The sequence below is a fragment of the Acipenser ruthenus genome, chromosome 1 (genome assembly GCF_902713425.1).
Source record: "Acipenser ruthenus chromosome 1, fAciRut3.2 maternal haplotype, whole genome shotgun sequence".
NCBI classification, from domain to species: domain Eukaryota; kingdom Metazoa; phylum Chordata; class Actinopteri; order Acipenseriformes; family Acipenseridae; genus Acipenser; species Acipenser ruthenus.
Genome location: NC_081189.1, coordinates 39,275,893 through 39,296,955, shown reverse-complemented (window position 1 = coordinate 39,296,955; position 21,063 = coordinate 39,275,893). Strand labels below are relative to the sequence as shown.

General features: G+C 37.3%; 1 protein-coding gene across 2 annotated transcripts in view; it reads right to left on the bottom strand.

Annotated features, from left to right (window-relative positions):
• Nucleotides 1–19,881, bottom strand: part of LOC117420635 (pikachurin-like) — a 72,175-nt gene extending 52,294 nt beyond the window's left edge. Inside the window, exons 1-7 of one of the 2 annotated variants that reach the window (XM_034034137.3) lie at nucleotides 19,434–19,881; nucleotides 12,825–12,934; nucleotides 11,419–11,505; nucleotides 10,685–10,711; nucleotides 10,316–10,433; nucleotides 9,628–9,763; nucleotides 875–1,041 (exon numbers count right to left, since the gene is read on the bottom strand). In XM_034034137.3, the coding sequence (XP_033890028.3) occupies nucleotides 875–1,041; nucleotides 9,628–9,763; nucleotides 10,316–10,433; nucleotides 10,685–10,711; nucleotides 11,419–11,505; nucleotides 12,825–12,934; nucleotides 19,434–19,533 (745 nt within the window). In that variant the 5' untranslated portion in view covers nucleotides 19,534–19,881. The remainder of the gene's footprint in view (nucleotides 1–874; nucleotides 1,042–9,627; nucleotides 9,764–10,315; nucleotides 10,434–10,684; nucleotides 10,712–11,418; nucleotides 11,506–12,824; nucleotides 12,935–19,433) is intronic. The other variant, XM_059024997.1, reaches the window with a different exon arrangement.
• Between the last annotated feature and the right edge of the window lie 1,182 nt (nucleotides 19,882–21,063).

The following is a 21,063-nucleotide window of genomic DNA, read 5'->3' as shown; positions in this document are numbered from 1 at the left end:
CCCTAATGTTGTCTTCATTCCATCACAAGGATGAAATCAGACAATTGTGCAAGAGATGTGTGTGACTCATGACTCTGCAAACATTTAAAATACACACCAGTTATCAGAGACTCCGACTCAGAGTGTACCATCAAAACTGGTATGTAGGGAATTGGACACTGATATTTTTGTTCTTAGTGCCTATTCAATGGAAAGATTAATTTGATTTTCCCATGGAAAATAGATCACTTCATTGGTGCCCAGGCACCGGAATTAGACCGGTCAGGCGCCATATAAGCATTCTCATAACAAATCGGCAAAGATTCAATTCTTATGTCAAGGTTCTGCCTATAGAAGAAAGAACCGGAACAGCGTTTCCAGTGCATTCCGGCTCGACCATACCACTGCCTAAATTGCTTTAGCATTTTCACTTTCAAATGATCTCACTTGAAAAGTATAGTAGTACTCTGCAAAGACATCACTGCCAAAAAAGCTGTAACTACAAACATATGAGCACTGTTGCACTGTTGAGAATATAAGTTGTATTGCTATCTAGTGTGCACTGACTGGGTGGTTTAAGCATGTTACCTAAATGCTATAAAAATAATGGTGTGGAACTCTAGCAAAAAACTGATATTCAAATTTTGAAAAACAGATTTGCTTTGAATAATTGTTTTTAAACACCCAATATACTAGTTGCTGATGTATCAAAGTAAGATCCAGTTTTTGAAGTGAATTTAAAGTTTAGAGTTTAGAGTTTCTATTTTATATTATATTTATTTTATGTTTAATTTTTGAAAAACAATAGTGGCAACTTTGCACTTAAAGCTTTAAAACAGAAGCAAAAAAACCCCCAAAAAACCAGTAATGATTTTATTAACAACAGTGCACTTACTGAGAGTTTTGACTGGGTCGTTGAGTTCACTGTGCGAGCTGGCTCCATGCATGTTAACCGCTTGGATAGCAAACTGGTACTGTGTGTCTGGGATGAGCCCCTTAATCACCATAGACTCGGTCTTGATCTGCTCTTTGACTGCTGTCCATTCTGTCTCCAGTTCTGGCCTGCAATAAATAGGAAGCAATGATGTGATACAATGTTTTATAATACCTAGTTTTACTCCGATAAGAAGGGGGTAGTTAACAATACCAGACAGACCTACTAAACACCAGACATTTTATACAGGCTGAAGTGTCACTTTAAAATGCTGCCCTGAGAGAACTAAATAAAATCCTCCACAACACAATTGTGTTGAATTGCTATTCAGTCTGTGAAAGCTAAACTTCTCACACTGGAAAGGTAGAATCTAAAACAAACAGATAGGGTCCAACTGAAAAACAATATGTGGCATCACCAATGGGGTCTATTCTTTAAAATGGGACCCAAACACATTGCTGTCTGTCACAGTATGTTTTCACGTTTCGAATAGCCAGCACAGTACCTGGGAGTCAACTGGAGCCAAGAGCTTTATCTGAGACCAGATTTCACTTTGAACTTCATTGTTATTAAAATACTGGTAATGTCACATTGCATATCACAGCTCCCAGTATGAAGTTCAGCAAAGGCAGCCACACTGAAGGGAGCTGTGAAGCTTCTGCAGACTGAAACCAGCAAGCAGCAAATTACAGCCTGCCCCCGCTTTACAATGAGGAGCAGACAGCTCTGGCATTCACCCTTCCTGCATCGAAGGGACTGTGACCCTCTGGGGCAGTCTATAAATCTGCACCGACAAGCTCCTCTGAAGACGCAGAGGGCACAAGGTGAACCGGATGCAGGCACTGATCAACAGACCACTTCAACTTGTTTATTTCCAAGCATTCTTGTTTTGAGAAAGTTCAGGCCCTTATTTGCAGCTGGGACATATCACATCATGACCTCTGTTGCACTCACAAGCCAGAATTAAATTAGATAGTTTACTTTAGGAATAAAGTATTTGGAAATTAACTATGGCTCTGAAACATCTGAATTCACTTGCTGTGCTATTAAGGGTGTTCCTTGCTGCAGTCAAAACCAAAATACAAGATTCAATTACATTAGTGTGTGTCTGTTTTTAGGGCAAATACAATAGGTCAGAGGTAGGCAAGGCTGGCAAGGACTTTGTTTTAAACATATCCTTAATTATTAAATTGAAACAATTCAATCACTAATGAGGTCCTAATGCATTTTCATATCTATTAAACTTGTAAGGGAATGCCACTCCAGGACCAGTTGCCTATGCCTGCTTTATGCCTGCTTTATAGACAGCGTGAAAACAGTGTTAGATAGCTTATTTCAACATCACGCGTTAGATAGCTTACTTCAACAAAACATGATGAGTGCCCATTGCTTTGGTATCGTGAATAGGGTATAAAGTGGTTGTGTTGAATTAAAATATAGTATCTTTTGAGGTTTCCATTTCAACCTCTTTTGGGATATATTCATAAATAGTCACCAAGAAATCATGAATGAAACAGCTAACCGATTACATTTAGCAGCCACACTGGCAAGTCCCTTTACATAAGCACAGCTGTGGATTCTTAAGTAACAGTAATAATATTCTTGAACTCCACTTAACTATTTTAGCCTTTAATCACAGGAAACATAATACTCTTCTTTTTTTCTTTTTATATCACCACTGGGTTTATTCCAGGTTCCATTTGTGAGTAATATTAAACTCAGCAGGATTAGGGTTTAATTCATAGAATGCCCTGTATGTAAAAACTGAATTGGTTTAGGTTTTGAGGTCAGCAAATGTTTTTAATATAGTTTTGAAAGGGATGGAGACTCTGAGCATAGCAAACAGTCAGGGCTCATGCTACCAGCACAGAATTCTATTATTCCAATAGTGCACTTCCATTTTTCTATCGCATGTGGATTGTCTTGATCACTGAGGATTGCATTCTCTTATTTCTTCTTAGCTTTATTAACATTACTTCTTCACATTTTATTCTGCTGATAATGTTATTGTTCTTCACTTTTTTATATTTTGTTTACTTTCATTCACAATTATTCCTGTTGTATCGTGTTTATTTACATGAGTGAGGGTGACCGAATAACACACAAGACATATATGGCCATCGAACCGGTCAAGGAACTGCAGCCGACCAATCCTCGGCTATGATCCCTTGTAAACAAACATACAGTGGCTCTCAAAAGTATTCACCCCCCTTGGACTTTTCCACATTTTATTGTATTACAACATGGAATCAAAATGGATTTAATTAGGAGTTTTTGCCACTGATCAACACAAAAAAGTCCATAATGTCAAAGTGAAAAATAAAATCTACAAATTGTTCTAAATTAATTACAAATATAAAACAGAAAATAATTGAATCCGGAATAAGGATCATCAAAAGCACCAATCAGGGGGAGGATATAAGAACATTTCCAAGGCATTGAATATCCCCCGGAACACAGTAAAGTCCATTATTAAGAAATTGAGAGAATATGGCACAACTGTGAATCTGTCTAGAACAGGCCGTCCTCAAAAACTGAGTATCCAGGCGAGAAGGGCACTAGTCAGGGAGGCCACCAAGAGGCCTATGGCAACTCTAAAGGAGTTACAGTCTTCCATGGCTTTGCTGGGAGACACTGTGCATACGGCAACAATAGCCCAGGTGAATCACAAAACTGGCCTTTATTGGAGAGTGACAAAAAGAAAGCCATTGTTGAAAAAAACTCACATCAGATCTCGGCTAGAGTTTGCCAGAAGGCATGTGGGAGACTCTGAGACCAAGTGGAAGAAGATTCTATGGTCTGATTAGACCAAAATAGAGCTTTTTGGCCTCAATGTTAAGCGCTATGTTTGGCGCAAGCCTAACACCGGACATCTTCCTGAGAACACCATCCCTACTGTGAAGCATGGTGGTGTCAGCATCATGCTGTGGGGATGCTTCTCTGCATCAGGGCCTGGAAAGCTCGTGAAGATAGAGGGCAAAATGGATGCAGCAAAGTACAGAGAAATCCTGGAGGAAAACCTGCTGAAGTCTGTAACAGACCTGGGACTTGGGAGAAGAAGAAGAAGGAGTGGCTTAAAAACAAAAAGGTCAATATCAAAGCCTGGACCTCAATCCTCAATTGAGAATATTTGGAAAGAGTTGAAAATTGCTGTTCACCAAAGTTCCCCATCCAACTTGACGGAGCTTGAGCAATTTTGCAAAGAAGAATGGGCAAAAATTGCAGTGTCCAGATATGCAAAGCTGGTAGAGACTTATCCAAATAGACTCATGGTTGTAATTGCTGCCAAAGGTGCCTCTACCAAATATTGACTCAAGGGGGTGAGTACTTATGCAATCAATTATTTTCTGTTTTGTATTTGTAATTAATTTAGAACAATTTGTAGATTTTATTTTTTTCTTTGACATTATAGACTTTTTTGTGTTGATCAGTGGCAAAAACTCATTTTTAAATCCATTTGTATTCCATCTTGTAACACAATAAACTGTGGAAAAGTCCAAGGGGGGTGAATACTTTTGAGAGCAAGTGTAGCTGGTAGTGCGTCACAGGCGGAACGTCTGACTATCTCCTGCAAACACACACCTGGGAGGACCCTGAACTTTCGTGTTCTTTTTACACCATATGTATTATTTTATTTTATTTTGTTTTAAATTACATTTTTAACCAGGGGTTCATTTGTGTTGGATCGCACCAGTTGTCTGACAGGCGAGAATAATACAGTTTTCAAATGATAAATTGTAAGGAAAGAAAAGCAAAATGTTTTTTTTTTGGTTGCAAAAAATAACTCTCTATCCCTAATATGTACATAAACAAAATGCTTTCCTGTTCCATGAATTGAATGACAAAAATATACTGCAACGATATAGAATGTGATGTCCATGAGTAAGTACTATTTTTTTTTTACACCCCAAACGGTGAAATTAAATGGAAGTGAACAACATGTACTATTTATGAAATGCATTCATTAGCTATAACATATTTAATAGTGTCCTATTGAGGGCTGCAGCATTGCACAGATCCCTGCTATGAAAGGAACCTCTGAAAAAGTTGTATTTTGCTTTTTGCTTTTAAAACCAAATTAAAGTACATTTTAAAAGTGTTTTAAGATAGATTGTACAGGATTACCAAGGTCAAAGGCGACCATGCTTTAGTGTACAAGTTCCCTGCTGTAATCTTCTGTTGTGAAATGGAAATACAGAAGATAACCCTATCAGTGGCAACAGCTATTTCACATCAGAGGGATGAAACTGGTAGTGATGAAGTAACTATTTCAAACAACCCTTTAGGAAAACTAAAATTAAAGTCAAGCTTTATTAAGTGTCTCATAAAAAGACTAACATAAACATCTGTTGAAAATGAGGACACATTTGGCTTGGTTTGGTTCCCAAATTGTATAGTTAATAAGATAAATAAGTGGCATATGTGTTTGCATTACTCCTGTTGGCAGCATGCTTATTGGCAGCATGCTTTCTCACAGCATCGTGGTCACTGGCAGACTGCTCGATACAAATACACATGCAGTCAGTTGTCTTTAATACACTTTGACATTTGTTCTGCCACTATTTTTAATGTGAACAGGCTTAATGCAATCTTGAGATGGAAAAGCATCCCCTCCTCTCCCTTATAAAAGTTTGCCTTGGTATTTTTGCATGGTCATTTTGCAGTTTTCCCATGCGTTTCCCATGGTTATACCATGCGTTTACTATAGTTTACCATGGCTTGCCATTTTTTTTTAATAATACACTTTACCATACCTCTCTGTGTGTAATAGTGCTAACCTATGCTTTACCATGCTTTTACTATGCTTTATCACACTTTTCTACGCTTTTACTAGGGGAAACTTTTATAAGGCCTCTTGCTTTCCTCTAAAAGCTAATTGGGCAAGATTTTACTTTAAAAAAAAGTTATTTTAGTGTGAGGTTTCCTTGCTTATTACAGAAAAACATGTTAACAAAAAAGATAAAACAAGATATAAAAATACATTTAGCTAAACATACATATATATATATACATATATATATATATATATATATATATATATATATATATATATATATATATATATATATTAGGATTAAGACATAATAAAAAAAATTTAAAAAAAAACTATACGAACACAATTTAGATATTTTATTAAACATAACGTTATCAAATAAACTACAAAATGATATTGCAAAAGTCTTCCGGAAGCCATAATAGTAGTACAGTATTTCATGTAAGATTTTGAAATTTCACATTTTTCATTTTTTGTCTGTTTTATGTTAAATATATGAAAAACTACAAAGCGGTATGTAATTCAGTATGTTAACGTAACATTTTTCAGCATGTTTAATACGACTTTATGAAGCAAAATGAGTTAATTCTATAGGGTGATGCAAAACTTTTGGCCATAGCGATAAACGGTAAAAAGTATATTATATGACTTCTGAATACAAGCTGTCATTTTCGCTAGCAGCTCCGGGGACAGCACAAAGATCTGGACAGAGAGTGGCAAACAGATGGTGGAAAATATGGGATTGTAGGGGCTTGCAGTTACAAAGTCTGCACGCTTCTTTGCAGGGGCCTTGGTTTCCAGGTAGGGAGAAACAGGTTACTCCTTGCAGGTCTACTTCCATTTGTCAGATTTAATAGACTTCTTTCTGCCTGCTTGATGGACTATCTACAGCAACTGAGCAACTGTTCTCCTACCAGCATCATTAAAAAGAATTGAAAATGATCCTCTTATGAGTTTACTATAAACTCCCACCAACACCACTCACTGTCATTACACCACACAACGTTAAACAAAATATGACAATGGGGGAGTTTCCATGTGTGTTCTAATTCTTCTCGAGACATTGTGCTTGAGCCAAATGTAAAATGACCCTATGCATTATGGGTTTCCATGGTCTCAATGTATTTTACTCGAGAAGACCCTCTTTTCACCTGACGTCATAAAAAATGAAGGGGAAAGGAGGAGGTCGATATGCAAATTAGCCATGCATAGCGTTCTCGTGTTGTTTTCGCAAACAGCTCGGGAAAATGTGGTTTCCATGCACAGAGAACAGGTACAGGAGAGAATCTCACCTGGAAATCCATGGGTATCAGGTGACATCTTGTTTGAGTGAAACTGTTTACAGTGTTAAGCTCATATAATGAAACTGTCCAACCCAGCTATTGCATGGCTAACATGGCTGAAAACCGACGGATTATAGAGATCTGTGCCAGAGACCTTCACGTATGCTCCCAAGGCTGTCTGGATTGGAAGCAGTGGATGTTTTCACGTGAAATGTGGGTTTCCATGTGGAAATGGGTGTGGATTTTCCGTGTTTTACATCATGCTCACGAGTAAATGAGATTTACCCTATCCCTCTCAGTGGTCAGAGCCCTCAAGGCCAGTTTTTGGCCTCACCCTTATAAAAGTTTACCATAGTAAAATCATAGAAAAGTGCAATAAAGCATATTGAAAACATGGTAAAGCAGAGGTAAGCATTGAAAAAAAAAGCAAGGTATGGTAAAGCATAATAATAAACATGGCAACCAGGTAAACTATGGTAAATGCATAGTGTAAGCATGGCAAAACTGAAAGATATTGTTCAAAGCCAGCTTGAAGACATATACTTTGTTCCATAGACCTTGGTCTCATATGTCTAACTTCTGTCCAAGGACTGGTTGAAAATGTACTGCTTTACTAAATCTACTGAAATGTACTAATACAATCAGTATAACAATTTTCTTTGCTTTTTTCAGCAAAAAAAAAAAAAAAAGAAAAACTGTTTTGCTGGAAACCCAATGCTGGAGGGAAGAAAAAAAAGTCTTCATACAGCAAATTGATTTGTTTTTTTACTCTGTGGTAAAACCCATAAGGTTTCAATTGCTCACATTTTATAGTTAGGCAGCATGGTATGTTAACTGCTCTGACAAAATACAGCCAGAGCACAAAGGTTCACATTGTTATTCTCTCTCTCTCTCTCTCTCTCTCTCTCTCTCTCTCTCTCTCTCTCTCTCTCTCTCTCTCTCTCTCTCTCTCTCTCTCTCTCTCTCTCTCTCTCTCTCTCTCTCTCTCTCTCTCTCTCTCTCTCTCTCTCTCTCTCTCTCTCTCTCTCTCTCTCTCTCCTCTGCATTTCCTTTCGCAAGAACAGGAAAACAGAATTCTTCTTCTTTACCCACAGGGAAATGAGCCTCAGACAAAAAGGCTCTCTCAAGGAATATATTCAGAAACAAGCAGATGACCCTTACTAAAGATAACAATACTTCATGCTTCCAATTACTGTCATGAAGCAGTAATGCATCCCCCAATTGTATTTGCCAAAGAGAAGAGTACACATCAAATGGTGAACTTTTCCCTGTCTAATTATTTCTTCCCATTGCACACCATCTTAATGAAACTATGCTGGTTTGTTTTATTTGTAACCAGTACTGCATGGGACTGCAATCTTGACTATTCCCTCCAAGAAGTCTGTACATGACATCATATGAGGTTTTGAATTTCAGTACATCTTATACTGTGTGTAGACGTCATCCCATCCATAAAACATAGCGCTAAAGTTTTAGTATTAAACAGTAGCACCCAGATATCATAGTTTTGTTTAGTTTTTTTGTACTTTTTAAAAGCTGCTAGAAGGAGAGCAGCCACAATTAAAATGTAATCTTGTGGTAGTGTAGTGAATTAGGTACCACTTCAATTAATTGGTAATGTATGTATCATAATGGAATTATAATGCATATATTTGGGGAAAAAATGCTAATGGTAGGAGTTGTAAATGTTTTTCAACATAATAAATAAAGAAAGAGGGGGTTAAAAAATTCTGAGAGACAGCAGGCAAATGTATACTTGAACTGGAATCGTAAATTGTATTTCCTTATGCTTATGCAGGCCCTCTAATTAACCTTCCCATTTAAGATGTAAGGGGTAGAAGAACACTCAGATCTAAGGCAACTTGACCTGAAAAGCACAGAATATAATGGAAATACCATGGTGGCGCATTACCTTCACAAATTGAATTTAGCAGATCATTGTTTTGTTTTTTTTAGAATAATGCAAGTATTTCTAAAGGTTCTACCAACGGTACAGACTTTCGCAGTTGTCAAGTAGCTTTCACAGCATAGGCAACAAGTCAATACATGAAACAAGAAAAGGCGGTATTTTTAATAATAGGGGTGAAAGGGTTGTGCAGCCTTGACAGACTGGATTTGCCCTATTTTTAACAAAAAATATATACAATTTTAGCTGTTAAATCATTGGCCCCCACTGACATTCAAGCCACAACAAATTTGGAAAACTGTCTAGTTTTATTTTTTTATTGAAGCGGTGCATGTAAATGAGGCTCTATTTTTATTAAAGCAGTGTTTTTAAACCATGGTATTCATTTCATGATGCACATCTTCCCAAGCACGGTAAAGTCTAGCCTAGCTTGACTGCTAGATTAATATGAAAAGAGAGTCTACAGCAATCATATATTACAACCTACGCTTACACTTAAAGTCCCCTAATCTGCAGAATTCATTTTACATATCTGTCTATTGCAGCACTCGTTTTAAATGGGCTATAACTTGTTTGTGTCAAGGTTGGGGACCCTGAAAAAGGAGATATGCTTTTTCTCAACCCGACTGGGATTACTTCTGCCCGTGCCATAACCTGACAGCACTGCGAACCAAGAAGCCTGTGTAGAGAGCGAGCAAAGCTTGAAAAATCACTAATGACCAAAGATGGGTAAAAGAATCTAAACACTCACCTGATGTATTCCACCAAGTAGTGCTGAATAGGTGCACTGCCTGGACTAGCTCCCTGTTTCCATGACAACGCCACCTCTGTATCTGACACAGCAAGGACCTCTGGCTTGGTTGGGGGTGAAGGCGGCATGCATTTATCTGTCAAAATGCAAGGGACAAATATTGGCAATGATGTTAGTAAATAGACCTTGGGTGAGTATGTAGGTTTTCTTTTTAAATAAGCACTGTACAGGATATGGAATTGAAAATGTACCAGAGATGCATGAAAGATTAGGTTGAAAAAGTCATTATAATAATAACCCATATAGCCATTTCCATCAACTTGCATTTTAACAACATTCACCAGAAGAATAATGTTCTAACAAGATATTTTTTTTTCAGCACCACACATACATGTATGCTTGGATATTTGCTATGCCTCGCTTCACCTAAACAAGTTTATCATGGTAAATTTGCACTTTTTCAATGTTTAAAGTACACATTTACAGTGGTTAACCATGTCATTTTCACCATGCTTTACCACTTGTGAATACTTGCCTGTATGTTACCATGCATATACTGTCAACTTTTATCAGGGAAGTTCAACCATATTTGAGTGATAAAACTGGCTATTGCTTTGAGGAAACACAAAAATGTTAAGAACTGTTGTGGTTTCATTGTAGATCTTTTCAGGGGTGACTTTTAGATTACCTTTCGATTCTGTGTTTACATCTCTGGGCATGCTCGGCCTTCCTTCTCCTGCCCAACCATATGCTCCCACGCTAACACGGTACTGAGTCGCAGCCGTTAAGTTACCAAGGACAACCTCCTGCAGAAAAAAGTGGGACACTTAAGATTTATACCTATTGTAATGAACTGTTGGAAAGGTACATCAGTGTTACTGAGCAATAGAAGTTCAGAACCCAACACTCTTTATAGTTATGCTACATTAGCAGAGTAGACAAACATGATTTATATTACTACTAGTCAACTACAGGTGACAGCTCATTACACAATATAGAGTAATAGCAAAGCACATCAAATAGATAATACGCTTAACGCCATTACACTCCTACTTACAAAACTTGCTTGTCCATCAAACTGCCCCTTTGAACAAAACAAAGAAATACAAAATATATTAAACACAATGGAAGGTAAAGCAAGTTACTTTTTTAGGATCATTTGCCAGCAGGTTACAGGCAGGAAGGGGGTTAAGGCATTTAGGGTTTTAAAAACTATTTTAAACTACTGCGAAATGTTGGTGAAATTTGGCAATTGTGGAAACACTTTTTTTTAATAGTATGACAGTATTGGAGTCATACTCTTTCATAAACAACTTCAGTGTTAATCTTTACATCATTACAGTGTATTATTGCATACCATATTATGCAAAAGCAACAATACAGTGCTTAAATATGGTCCAATATCTGCACACCTAGGGCTGTTGTTCGACACGAGGCAATGCCAGTTAAACAGCCTAGGTTTGTGGACCATATTTTAACACCCTGGAGTTACTGTGATTATAAAATGGCACTCTCCACCATTACCAGGCAGAATGGTTCTAAAAGTTCCACACTGTGCTGCTATGGTGACATATCTGCACAGCTTGCAACATGTGTTAGCCAACGAGAATGTTCCCACTTTTTTCTTGCCATTTTATAATGGAATGTAAAAAAAATGCTAAAGAAAAATGATTCATGTAATGTGTAAAAAAGTACCACTACAGTTGTTAGTGAACTTAATCATTTGTGTTGCTTAGGGAAGATTTATTAGTTTTTTTAGGGCCAATATATCATAAAATCAAAGATACTAACAGTACTGAGCATGTCCAGACTGAGAGGAACATTATGTAACACTGCTGGTCCTGCCGGCCTGTTGTTCTTCATCTCTGTGTAAAACACCTGAAAGAAACAGTGCAAGTAGGTACAGAGTAAAATCACAATGCTACACAAGACAGTTGCTGGAATTGTAACCCTGTCAAGCACAATTGGGTATACATTTGCATATCTTGTAGTGCAGTATTTTGGAACTATAAAGTTGTTTTAAATTAAACTCTGTTATTGGGTTTAAATCCTGTATGACATGACATAACATAAATAGTCTATGTGCAACTGGGTGCAAGAATTGTATACAGTATACTACCTGATGTTCCAACATAGTGTACATGCGACATGCCGAGTTGTGTGAGATGAAACGAGGGTAAAAGCTCTACAGCCACAAGTGTAAAGGAGACCGGCTCTTTTGCATTGTCGTTAAGACGCTCGCTTGCAGCATGTGTGGTCACTGGTTTGTGCCCCGCTCTATTACATATACATGCAAACATACTGCACTGGAGGTCTACAATTCTTCTCTGCAATTCTGAATTAAAGCCTGCCTTCACATTTCTGCTAGGTGTCCTTAATGTTTCATCTTTGCAGGAATTTATTTTGGATGACATTTTATTACTCATTTCTCTTTGAGACGTGCCAGCAGGCAGGTTCCTATAAACACTCCCTGTCAGTCCCCATAACTGACTGATAGATTCATTGTTTAATTCAGTGATTTTAGCCATCACAGGGACATGTCGTCTTGTTATAATGTAAGTAATAAAAATGGTCATAATAGAACCTTTTTTTTTATTATGCTCTATACTGTTTGTTACCCTTTAATATTCCTCTCAGCATTGTTGCAAGTGAACCATGAAAATTCAGAAATGTTAGCATCCATAATGAGCAAAGCAAGTACAGGTAAATGATTCAACCTGATACTGAAGAGTCAATAGCAATGGACAATATGTGCCTCTGAAAAAAACATTCCAGAAATGTAGAAAGTTTATTAAGTAAGCTTCTTAATGTTGCCAAAAAGTACACAAAGTACAACAATGGATAAAATGCTCAGATTGTACAGCAGCTGATCCACTCCAGATGTTATTATGAGCTTATTAGCCATAATATACAGTATATGCAACAATGTGTGTGCAAAATTAAGGTCTTAAAATTTGGAATTGCTCAAACAATATTTACTTCCTACCTCTCTCATCCTTTTTTTTTGTTTTTGCATTTACCAATGAAAAAAAAATTCCCAGAGTGGTTAAATCAAAACTTGCGCATTTTGAAACCAAAACATGTTCCCAGTGTCCTGTTTAAGGCCTTGTTTACTTTTCTCCTGAAACCACACTTTACCTGAACGTTGTCTCTCTCTTGAGTTGAAGTTAACAAAGCCAGGCTTGTTGTTGCCTTACCGTGTATCCGGTGATGGTGCTGACATGCCGCCTGGGCATTCGCCATCGTGCACTGAAGGCTGTGCAGTTCAGGGACTCAAGCTGTATGTCCAGTGGAGGGCTCAGCCTGTCTGCATCCCAGAAACAAAAGCAGCATTAGCTGGAGTGTGGAAAAGAATGCAATTCCATGGGCAGAATACCAAGGACAGACTACAGTTTACCTCTTCATTGGGAGTGCTGTCAAACCATTGCATGCAGGCGACTTTATTACCTATGGGTTACGTATGTGTAGGCTAGGTACATACATACAGTCTTTCTGGACTGATAAAGCCATTGAGAATCATAAATATCAATAAGATGATGACAGCCATCTCCTTAAGTAATAATCTAAGTTTAGAGACAACAGGCAAGTTAAATTACACTGACTGGCCAAGAAAATTAAGAATTTATGTATGTAAAATTTGAAAAGAAAGTTTTTAGCGTATGCAATTTTTATATGATGGCATGTGTTTGACTAGACCAGGGGACACAGTTTAGAAATTAAGCGGAGACAGACTTAGGACATAGGTTAGGAGACCCTTCTTCACATAGAGCTTGGTAAGGGTATGGGATGGGTTACCTAGTTGTTGATGCTTTAAAGCCTGACAATAAGGTTTTTAGATCGGTCAGCTACTAGAAACTGGATGAGCATTGGTGGGCTGAATGGCCTCCTCTCGGTCATACATATACTTCACGAAAAACTGACAAAATTGAAAAATGTGACATTTCCAAATCTAACATGAAACACTACTACTGTTATGGCTTCTGGTAGACTTTTGTGATATCATTTTGTAGTTTCTTTGATTACATGTTAAATAAAATATGTATATATTTTTTTTTAAATGAACTAAATGCTAAGCGATGCAAAACTTTTGGCCATAGCTGTATATGTAGGACACAGTCGTTTAGATAGAATGAATAAACTCGGGCATGTAGTTTTCAATAACTGTCAAAGTTAACTGTCTTTTTTTTTCACTGACTATTCTGGATACCCCAACTTGTATTATAATCATAGTGTTTCCATTTATTTCATTTCTCCTTGTGTCACAGTAATGCAGAATGTTCTGCCCTCAGTACCTTGAGAGTTAAATAACAACTTGAAAATATTAGTTGAAAGTATGGCCCTTCAGTTCGAAGACTGTTTCAGCCACTTATTTCCAAGACTTTGATGCCTCAAGGTGGTAAGTGGCTTCAGTTGCGATTGTACAGTGGGTTCCATGGAAAACGTCCACCGGACTCCAGTTGGTGCAGACACTCTTTTTTTTTTTAAGTCATGCATCAACTACATTTGTGAAAAAGTTTCTTTAGAACTTAAAAAACAAATATGGTGTCGTTTCAAATCATGTGGCACAGTATCACGTTTTAAACAGTAACTGAAGCACACTTGGGTCAAAAAATATATATATACTGAGAGAAATAAATGGTGACAATTACATAAAACCTAAATGTTACATAAAAGCAACATCCTATTTAGTCTTACTTTGGCTAGAAAACAGAATTGATATTTATCATGACCAAGACTTAACACTTATTTTCTCTTGGAAACTATGCTGTGTTTCTAAAAGGGGAATCCACCCGCTAATTACATATGTAATGAAACTGTTCCCATAAATAGCCCTCTCGTCTATGCCTCCTTGTCGTTTCTTTGTTTGGTCCTCCTCCTCCCCTGCTACCACTTTGCAGCGTATCTTGTCCAGGGGGAAGGTGGCCCAGAGTGCCACTTGTCCTGCCCGCTGGCACTAAGCTATCATCAATCAATATGCATTACATCATAGTTCGGCCAGCGTATAGGGGCGGCTATTGAGCTCCAATGGACAAAGCCACAGGCCATATTATATTACGTTTCATTATGGACATGGTCATCTGTCAAATACAATAAAGAATTGTTCATTTCAAATGTTGTGGATGTCTCCTTTCTGAATGTCAGTTTATAACGTACCGTCAGTATAGTAATCCTGCACGAGTAAACTAAGGTTCATTAAACAGCAACAAAAACTGGAATGTTTGTATTTTTACAAGAAGATTTGATTAACAAAATGCATATTTATTATGTTAATACTATATTATAGCCTACAATATCTTACACTGTATATGTCACAACCTTGTTTTTTAGGTTTCTAAGCTGTTAGGACTGAAGCTCTTGGTGTTATTTGCCCTGAAAGCAAGTTTGACAACTCCAGCATGTACTATAACTGGAATATAGGCTGGGCTGTGAATGCAAGTCAGTGGAGCATTGAGTATAGTAATCACTCTGGGGTCTAAGCCATGCTCTAGCCAACAAAACAGATGTTAAAACATCACCATGACCCACATGATTAACTTAATGGCAATCTTGCATCACCCCTTAGCGTTTGAGATTAGTGAATAATAGAGGTTTTCTGTTTTGTTCAATCAGCACCAACCATAAATGCTGCTTCAGAAATTAAAACCATATGTTGACCAAGCAAGCACCTTATACTGGACTTGGGTGTTGCTGACTTTGAAATAGTGTCTGTGTTAAAAGTCTATTGTGGTGATATAAAATGCTGCTGTTAAATTCTTATGAGCATCTAATTAATGCATTCGCTTTAATACCAAACTGCTATTCATAAAGAATCGGCATATCAGTAAATGCACTGCAGTCATGGCCAGTGTATTTATTGGCACTGATGTGTTTTGTTCAGTTTTAAGATATGACAAACTTTATTTGATCTTAGCCTTCAGCTTTTGCAATACTTTAGTGAAAGTCAGGATAATAATATATTACCCTCTGTGACAAAAATCAGTTTACCTGAAACATTCACAATAAATTAGCATCAACGTTTCCTTGACAAATCTGATTAGGGCTGGGTCTCACCATAGGCTTTCAGACTAAGGGGAGTCTTTAAAGTCTGACCCAGTCTGAAGTGACCAAAAAATGACTTGACAGCTGCTCAGCACCTCAGTGAAATGTGTCCTGGCAGTTTTATCATTGCCTAATCAACAGAAGTCCAGCTCACAAAACAATCCTATCACAGTCTGCACTAACTGACAACATATTTACAACTTAATGCTGCCACTTAAATATCCTTTACTGGGCACTAGGCATTAGTGAACATCTCCATACTTACTGTTTCTGCTAGATGTGCAGTACCACAGCAGCACCTGCTGACCACAATTTACTGTGGTGCTCAAGCTGTAATAATAATAATGATTTGCAAAAGTGTACAACCTCCCCCCAAACTCCCATTTAAATAAGTGATTCTAGAGGAATGGCATAGTCCACATTCCAGGTAAACGCATTACGCTGAATATATATATATATATATATATATATATATATATATATATATATATATATATACATATATATATATATATATATATATATATATATATATATATATATATATATATATATATACAGTATATTCCTCATACTCCTATGAGGCAAACTAAGTGCATGCCAACATACTACCTGTGTTTGCTACTTCTGGTGGTCTAAAATAGGAAACACCTGTGAAGTATGACAAATCACTTCAGCGCTTCCCTTTTAAAGATTATTGACATTACAAGCAGTTCATTGTCTGAGTGGAGAGGGGTGTTTGGAGGTAAACTCTGCTAAAGAGAGACGCAAAAGGGATTATCTCAGAGATAACCAATACCAAGTACTGTACTTGCCATCTTACTGGAAAACCATAAACATTCATTTTCTAACTTTGTTTTTGGATATGAATCCGTATAAAGCCCTTTCAAATGGATCAATGCTAGTCTGTACTGCTTGCCTTGGAACAAAATCAAGTGGATCATGATTTTTTTTCACTGACAAACAGATCCTAAAACATGGAATGGATGGCAACCCAAGTTCCACCAGATGTCGTTCCTCTTGAACACATATCGCCACCACATGTCAACTGCTATAGGGAAAGCAAAAGAGTCCAGAACAAGTGTTTCAATGCGTCACAAAGTCAAAAGGCATGATAATGCTACTGCCTTTACATCCCAGGCAAACTGACACATAAGTCTCACTGAGTTTGTCAATCTGGTTGATTTGGTGCAAAGTCTGATGTGAATCCAGTTGTTCTGGATGTTTTCACATACACCAGTAAACAAACAGAACCGCACTTGGATGCGTAACAAACTTGGAGATGAACCATAGGTGAAACGGCCCCAAAATCTAAAGTACTCAACTGCCAGAAGTCACACATGTCATAGAATGATTTACCACATCATTTTAAGTGATTTATAAAGTCACATTAAGATATAAATGAGTTTAATTCATAAATGTCATTTCTTAGTCCCTCAATGCATTTCGCACACTTTGATTATGTAGCAGAAAGTTTGTATTAAGCACAGAGGGTCTTGCAGAGGTGGAGCTGAATAGCACTCTACTTGCAGGATAAGTGTGTTTAGGCCAGGCAGATGTACATAAAATGCCTAAAGGTTATCAAAACACAGTGGTTCGAATCTAAATATGCTTTAGATGTTAGCAAAGATTTGTCCAGTTCAGTTTTATCAGGGCTTCAAATTCAAAACAAAACAAACAAACAGAAAAAAAAACAACATACAGCAGCTGCAGTTGTTCTGAGTAGCTTCTAGTTTTACACCATTACAATTATTTTAATCCCCTTTCAAACAAATTTGCCCACGCATTTCCTATAAACTAGGGAACGATGTTGTTATTCTATTATAGGCAAAACCATTTCCTACATATTAAATAACTTGGAACTTTAATTGTAGCAATCACTATGCCATAAATGTATACTGTGGTATCATTCAGCTTAAGATGCATTTATATTTACCAAATTCGATTTCTTGCCAGCTCTATGTAGCTTGATTTTGCCGGGCCACAAAAGAAACATCAAGTTATGAAAGCAAGTACAGCTTGGCTCCACTTTACACCTGACCCAGGGACCCTCACAGTCAGATCTCATTACTCAAGGTGCGCTTCCTTTATTGAATCTCCAACACACTCACCTTTCATTTGTGGTTTCAAGTATGATCTAGTGCCAGAAATCATATTTTTCATTTATATATCAAGGGGTTTAGGGAAAAAAAAGAATACTGTACCTCCTCCGTGAGTAAGTCCAGTGCATGCTCAGATATGATCAGGACTGCATGAGGACCGCTCAGATATGAATATATTTTAAAAAAAGGCTCATGCAGAGAACAAGTGACATGATCGATGTTGACCAGGTAATTACTCTGCAAGGTATCTTAAGAACATAAGAACATAAGAAAGTTTACAGATGAGAGGAGGCCATTCGGCCCATCTTGCTCATTTGGTTGTTAGTAGCTTATTGATCCCAGAATCTCATCAAGCAGCTTCTTGAAGGATCCCAGGGTGTCAGCTTCAACAACATTACTGGAGAGTTGGTTCCAGACTCACACAATTCTCTGTGTAAAAAAGTGCCTCTTATTTTCTGTTCTGAATGCCCCTTTATCTAATCTCCATTTATGACCCCTGGTCCTTGTTTAATTGTCAATACCTTTTAGAATTTTGAATGCTTGAATCAGATCACTGCATAGTCTTCTTTGTTCAAGACTGAATAGATTAAATTATTTTAATCTGTCTGCATTGACATGTCTTTTAAACCAGGAATAATTCTGGTCACTCTTCTTTGCACTCTTTCTAGAGCAGCAATATCCTTGTTTGTAGCAAGGTGACCAGAACTGAACTGACATCTTAAACCACAAACGTTTTCAACAACTGACCTGTACAAAGTAATTATTCGCAACATTCATTTCATAGAAACATGTTCTGCCCTTGTCCTCCCATGCAATCTGTCATTTTCTGTAATGTATTGTTAAAATAACACATACAACAGATAATGAAATGGGCAATTTACATGCATGATTGTGAATTATCATTTAGGAGGCTGTGTGGTACAGTGGTTAAAGAAAGGACTTGTAACCAGGAGGTCCCCAGTTCAAATCCCACCTCAGCCACTGACTCATTGTGTGACCCTGAGCAAGTGACTGAACCTCCTTGTGCTCCGTCTTTCGGGTGAGACGTAATTGTAAGTGACTCTGCAGCTGATGCATAGTTCACACACCCTAGTCTCTAAGTCGTCTTGGATAAAGGCGTCTGCTAAATAAACAAATAATAATAATAATAATAATAATAATAATAATAATAGCTATTCAGGACCGTTATCTGCCGTTTCGGCATTTGGCATACTACCAGCGTTAATTAATAGTACTTATATATAAAGGTAATGGACTTGACCCCGTTATACAGTAACAATAACCCATACCGATATTTATGGGATCATGAATCACAGTCAAATAAACATAAAACTGTAGATTTAATGAAAATAAAATTAAATGAAAAGTTCTCTCACCCAACAATAGACTACTCCGAAGAAAACAAGGACGCTATAACTGGCCCTAGACATTCTGTTCTGTTCTGGTCTCACTTTACCAGTGCTTGCCAGATGCCGTATTACTGTCTTAATACCGCATGTCACCATGTTAACAGGATACTACTCGTTTGATTGTGGAACTTAGACTGTAGGTTATATTGTACTACTCCGTGTCGTATTCATGGTAATGTATAAATTGTAATATAAATGCACCACCAAATATTAGCATGAACTTTTTTTTTCATGAAATAAGAAACGTGTCCCTTACCTTGTTTCCTTGCAGTAGTTCTCCGCAAGCAAAAAGTCTGTGCGACCAAAGAAATCAGAATTAGAATTAACAAACTCCAGTCCTTCCTGAGCAAATCCATGTTTTAAAGGCAACATTAAATTCAAACTCTATAGTTGTTAAATGCGAGTCTGAAAATAAGAAAATCTGAAAATCTAGATGATTTAAAGTATAATAAAATACAAGTCCAGTCCCTCTTTTTTGTGCAAAAAAAGTCCCCTTCCACAGTATTCAAAGTTATCCCAGATTGAATCTCGTAGGAAGCAGACAGGGTTTCTTCACTGCAGGGAGGGGGGCTGAGACTGACCATCTGATGGGATTACAATCTGCTAAAGATCAGTGAGACGGGCAGCGCAACATTGACAATTTTCATCAACAAAACAGAAAACACCCACTTCCTTTTCTAAAATCGCTGACTATCTGCCAATTTAACACACCTCCACTTCCAAACCACGACACGGGAGATGCTATTTCTAAAACGTGTTGTGCACTCGGTCTCGTTTGGGCTTTTTTATTTTCTTTGTCGATGAAGGCGGCGGGCAGTTGAAGAGAATGTTTGTTAAGAAGATAAATCGAATATAATCCTCCCAGATGGAGGTTTGGAGATAGCTACAGCCACTCAGGCTAATATAGAAACATACAGTGGAGGATTTAAAAACAAGGATGTAATTATGCATGTGTGTAGCCTATCCACTTTTAAATCAGGGAAATACCTATTTTATCATGGCATTTGTAGTCTACATAAAAAAAAAAAAAAATTACTCGATTTTATGCTTTTGTTTCTAAAGCGGATTTATTGAAATAGGCCTACTATTTAAATATATTATGGATAGGTGGAAACAAATTGTATTGTTTCCCTGCATGCCTTATTATTGAGAGTTTCTGATATTTAACACAAATGTAAACCAATTATATCATATTTGGGTTGGTATAAACTTATCACATTTGTGTGCTGAAGTAAATTACATGATACACTAGTTTAGTTTACATTGATACACTATTTTGGAGACAGCAACTTTTCAATGGATTAGATTTAAATGTTCTGCAAAATAACCAGTAGCCTTGGTAGGTCAAGGCACTGCTTCCAAAGTACAACAGTACTTTTTATATAACTAGGGAAACATTTCAGTTTACACTAAATTGCATAAAATGCCACAAGTTAGGATATTTCAATTGGCTATGTATTAATATATTTATATTAAAAAGGTAGCTTATAGTAGTACTTTACATATTGCCAATTTCACTATTGAAATCGACTGGACAAATCACATTTCGTTAATATGATGCAAATACGACTAATTAGAGGTCTTCAAAGTCAAAGGCAGTGTTTGGCAGGTTGCTGTGAAACTTGGAAAATGAAGCTATTCCACAGTCTGGCAGAGGGTTGACTCCCTTTGAAACAAAGTGTTACACGTCCATGTCACTTCCTGGGAGTGCACGGGGAAGCTAGGGAGACAGGCGATAGCTTTGAAGACATTTACACCTTAAAAAGTAATATATTAATGGCAATATACAGTATGACATACAGTATTGTATTATAGGTTATGAGACTCCCTCTAGTTAAATAGTTATAGTAAGTGTTAGACGATCCCTGAGACGCCCTGCAAGGGGT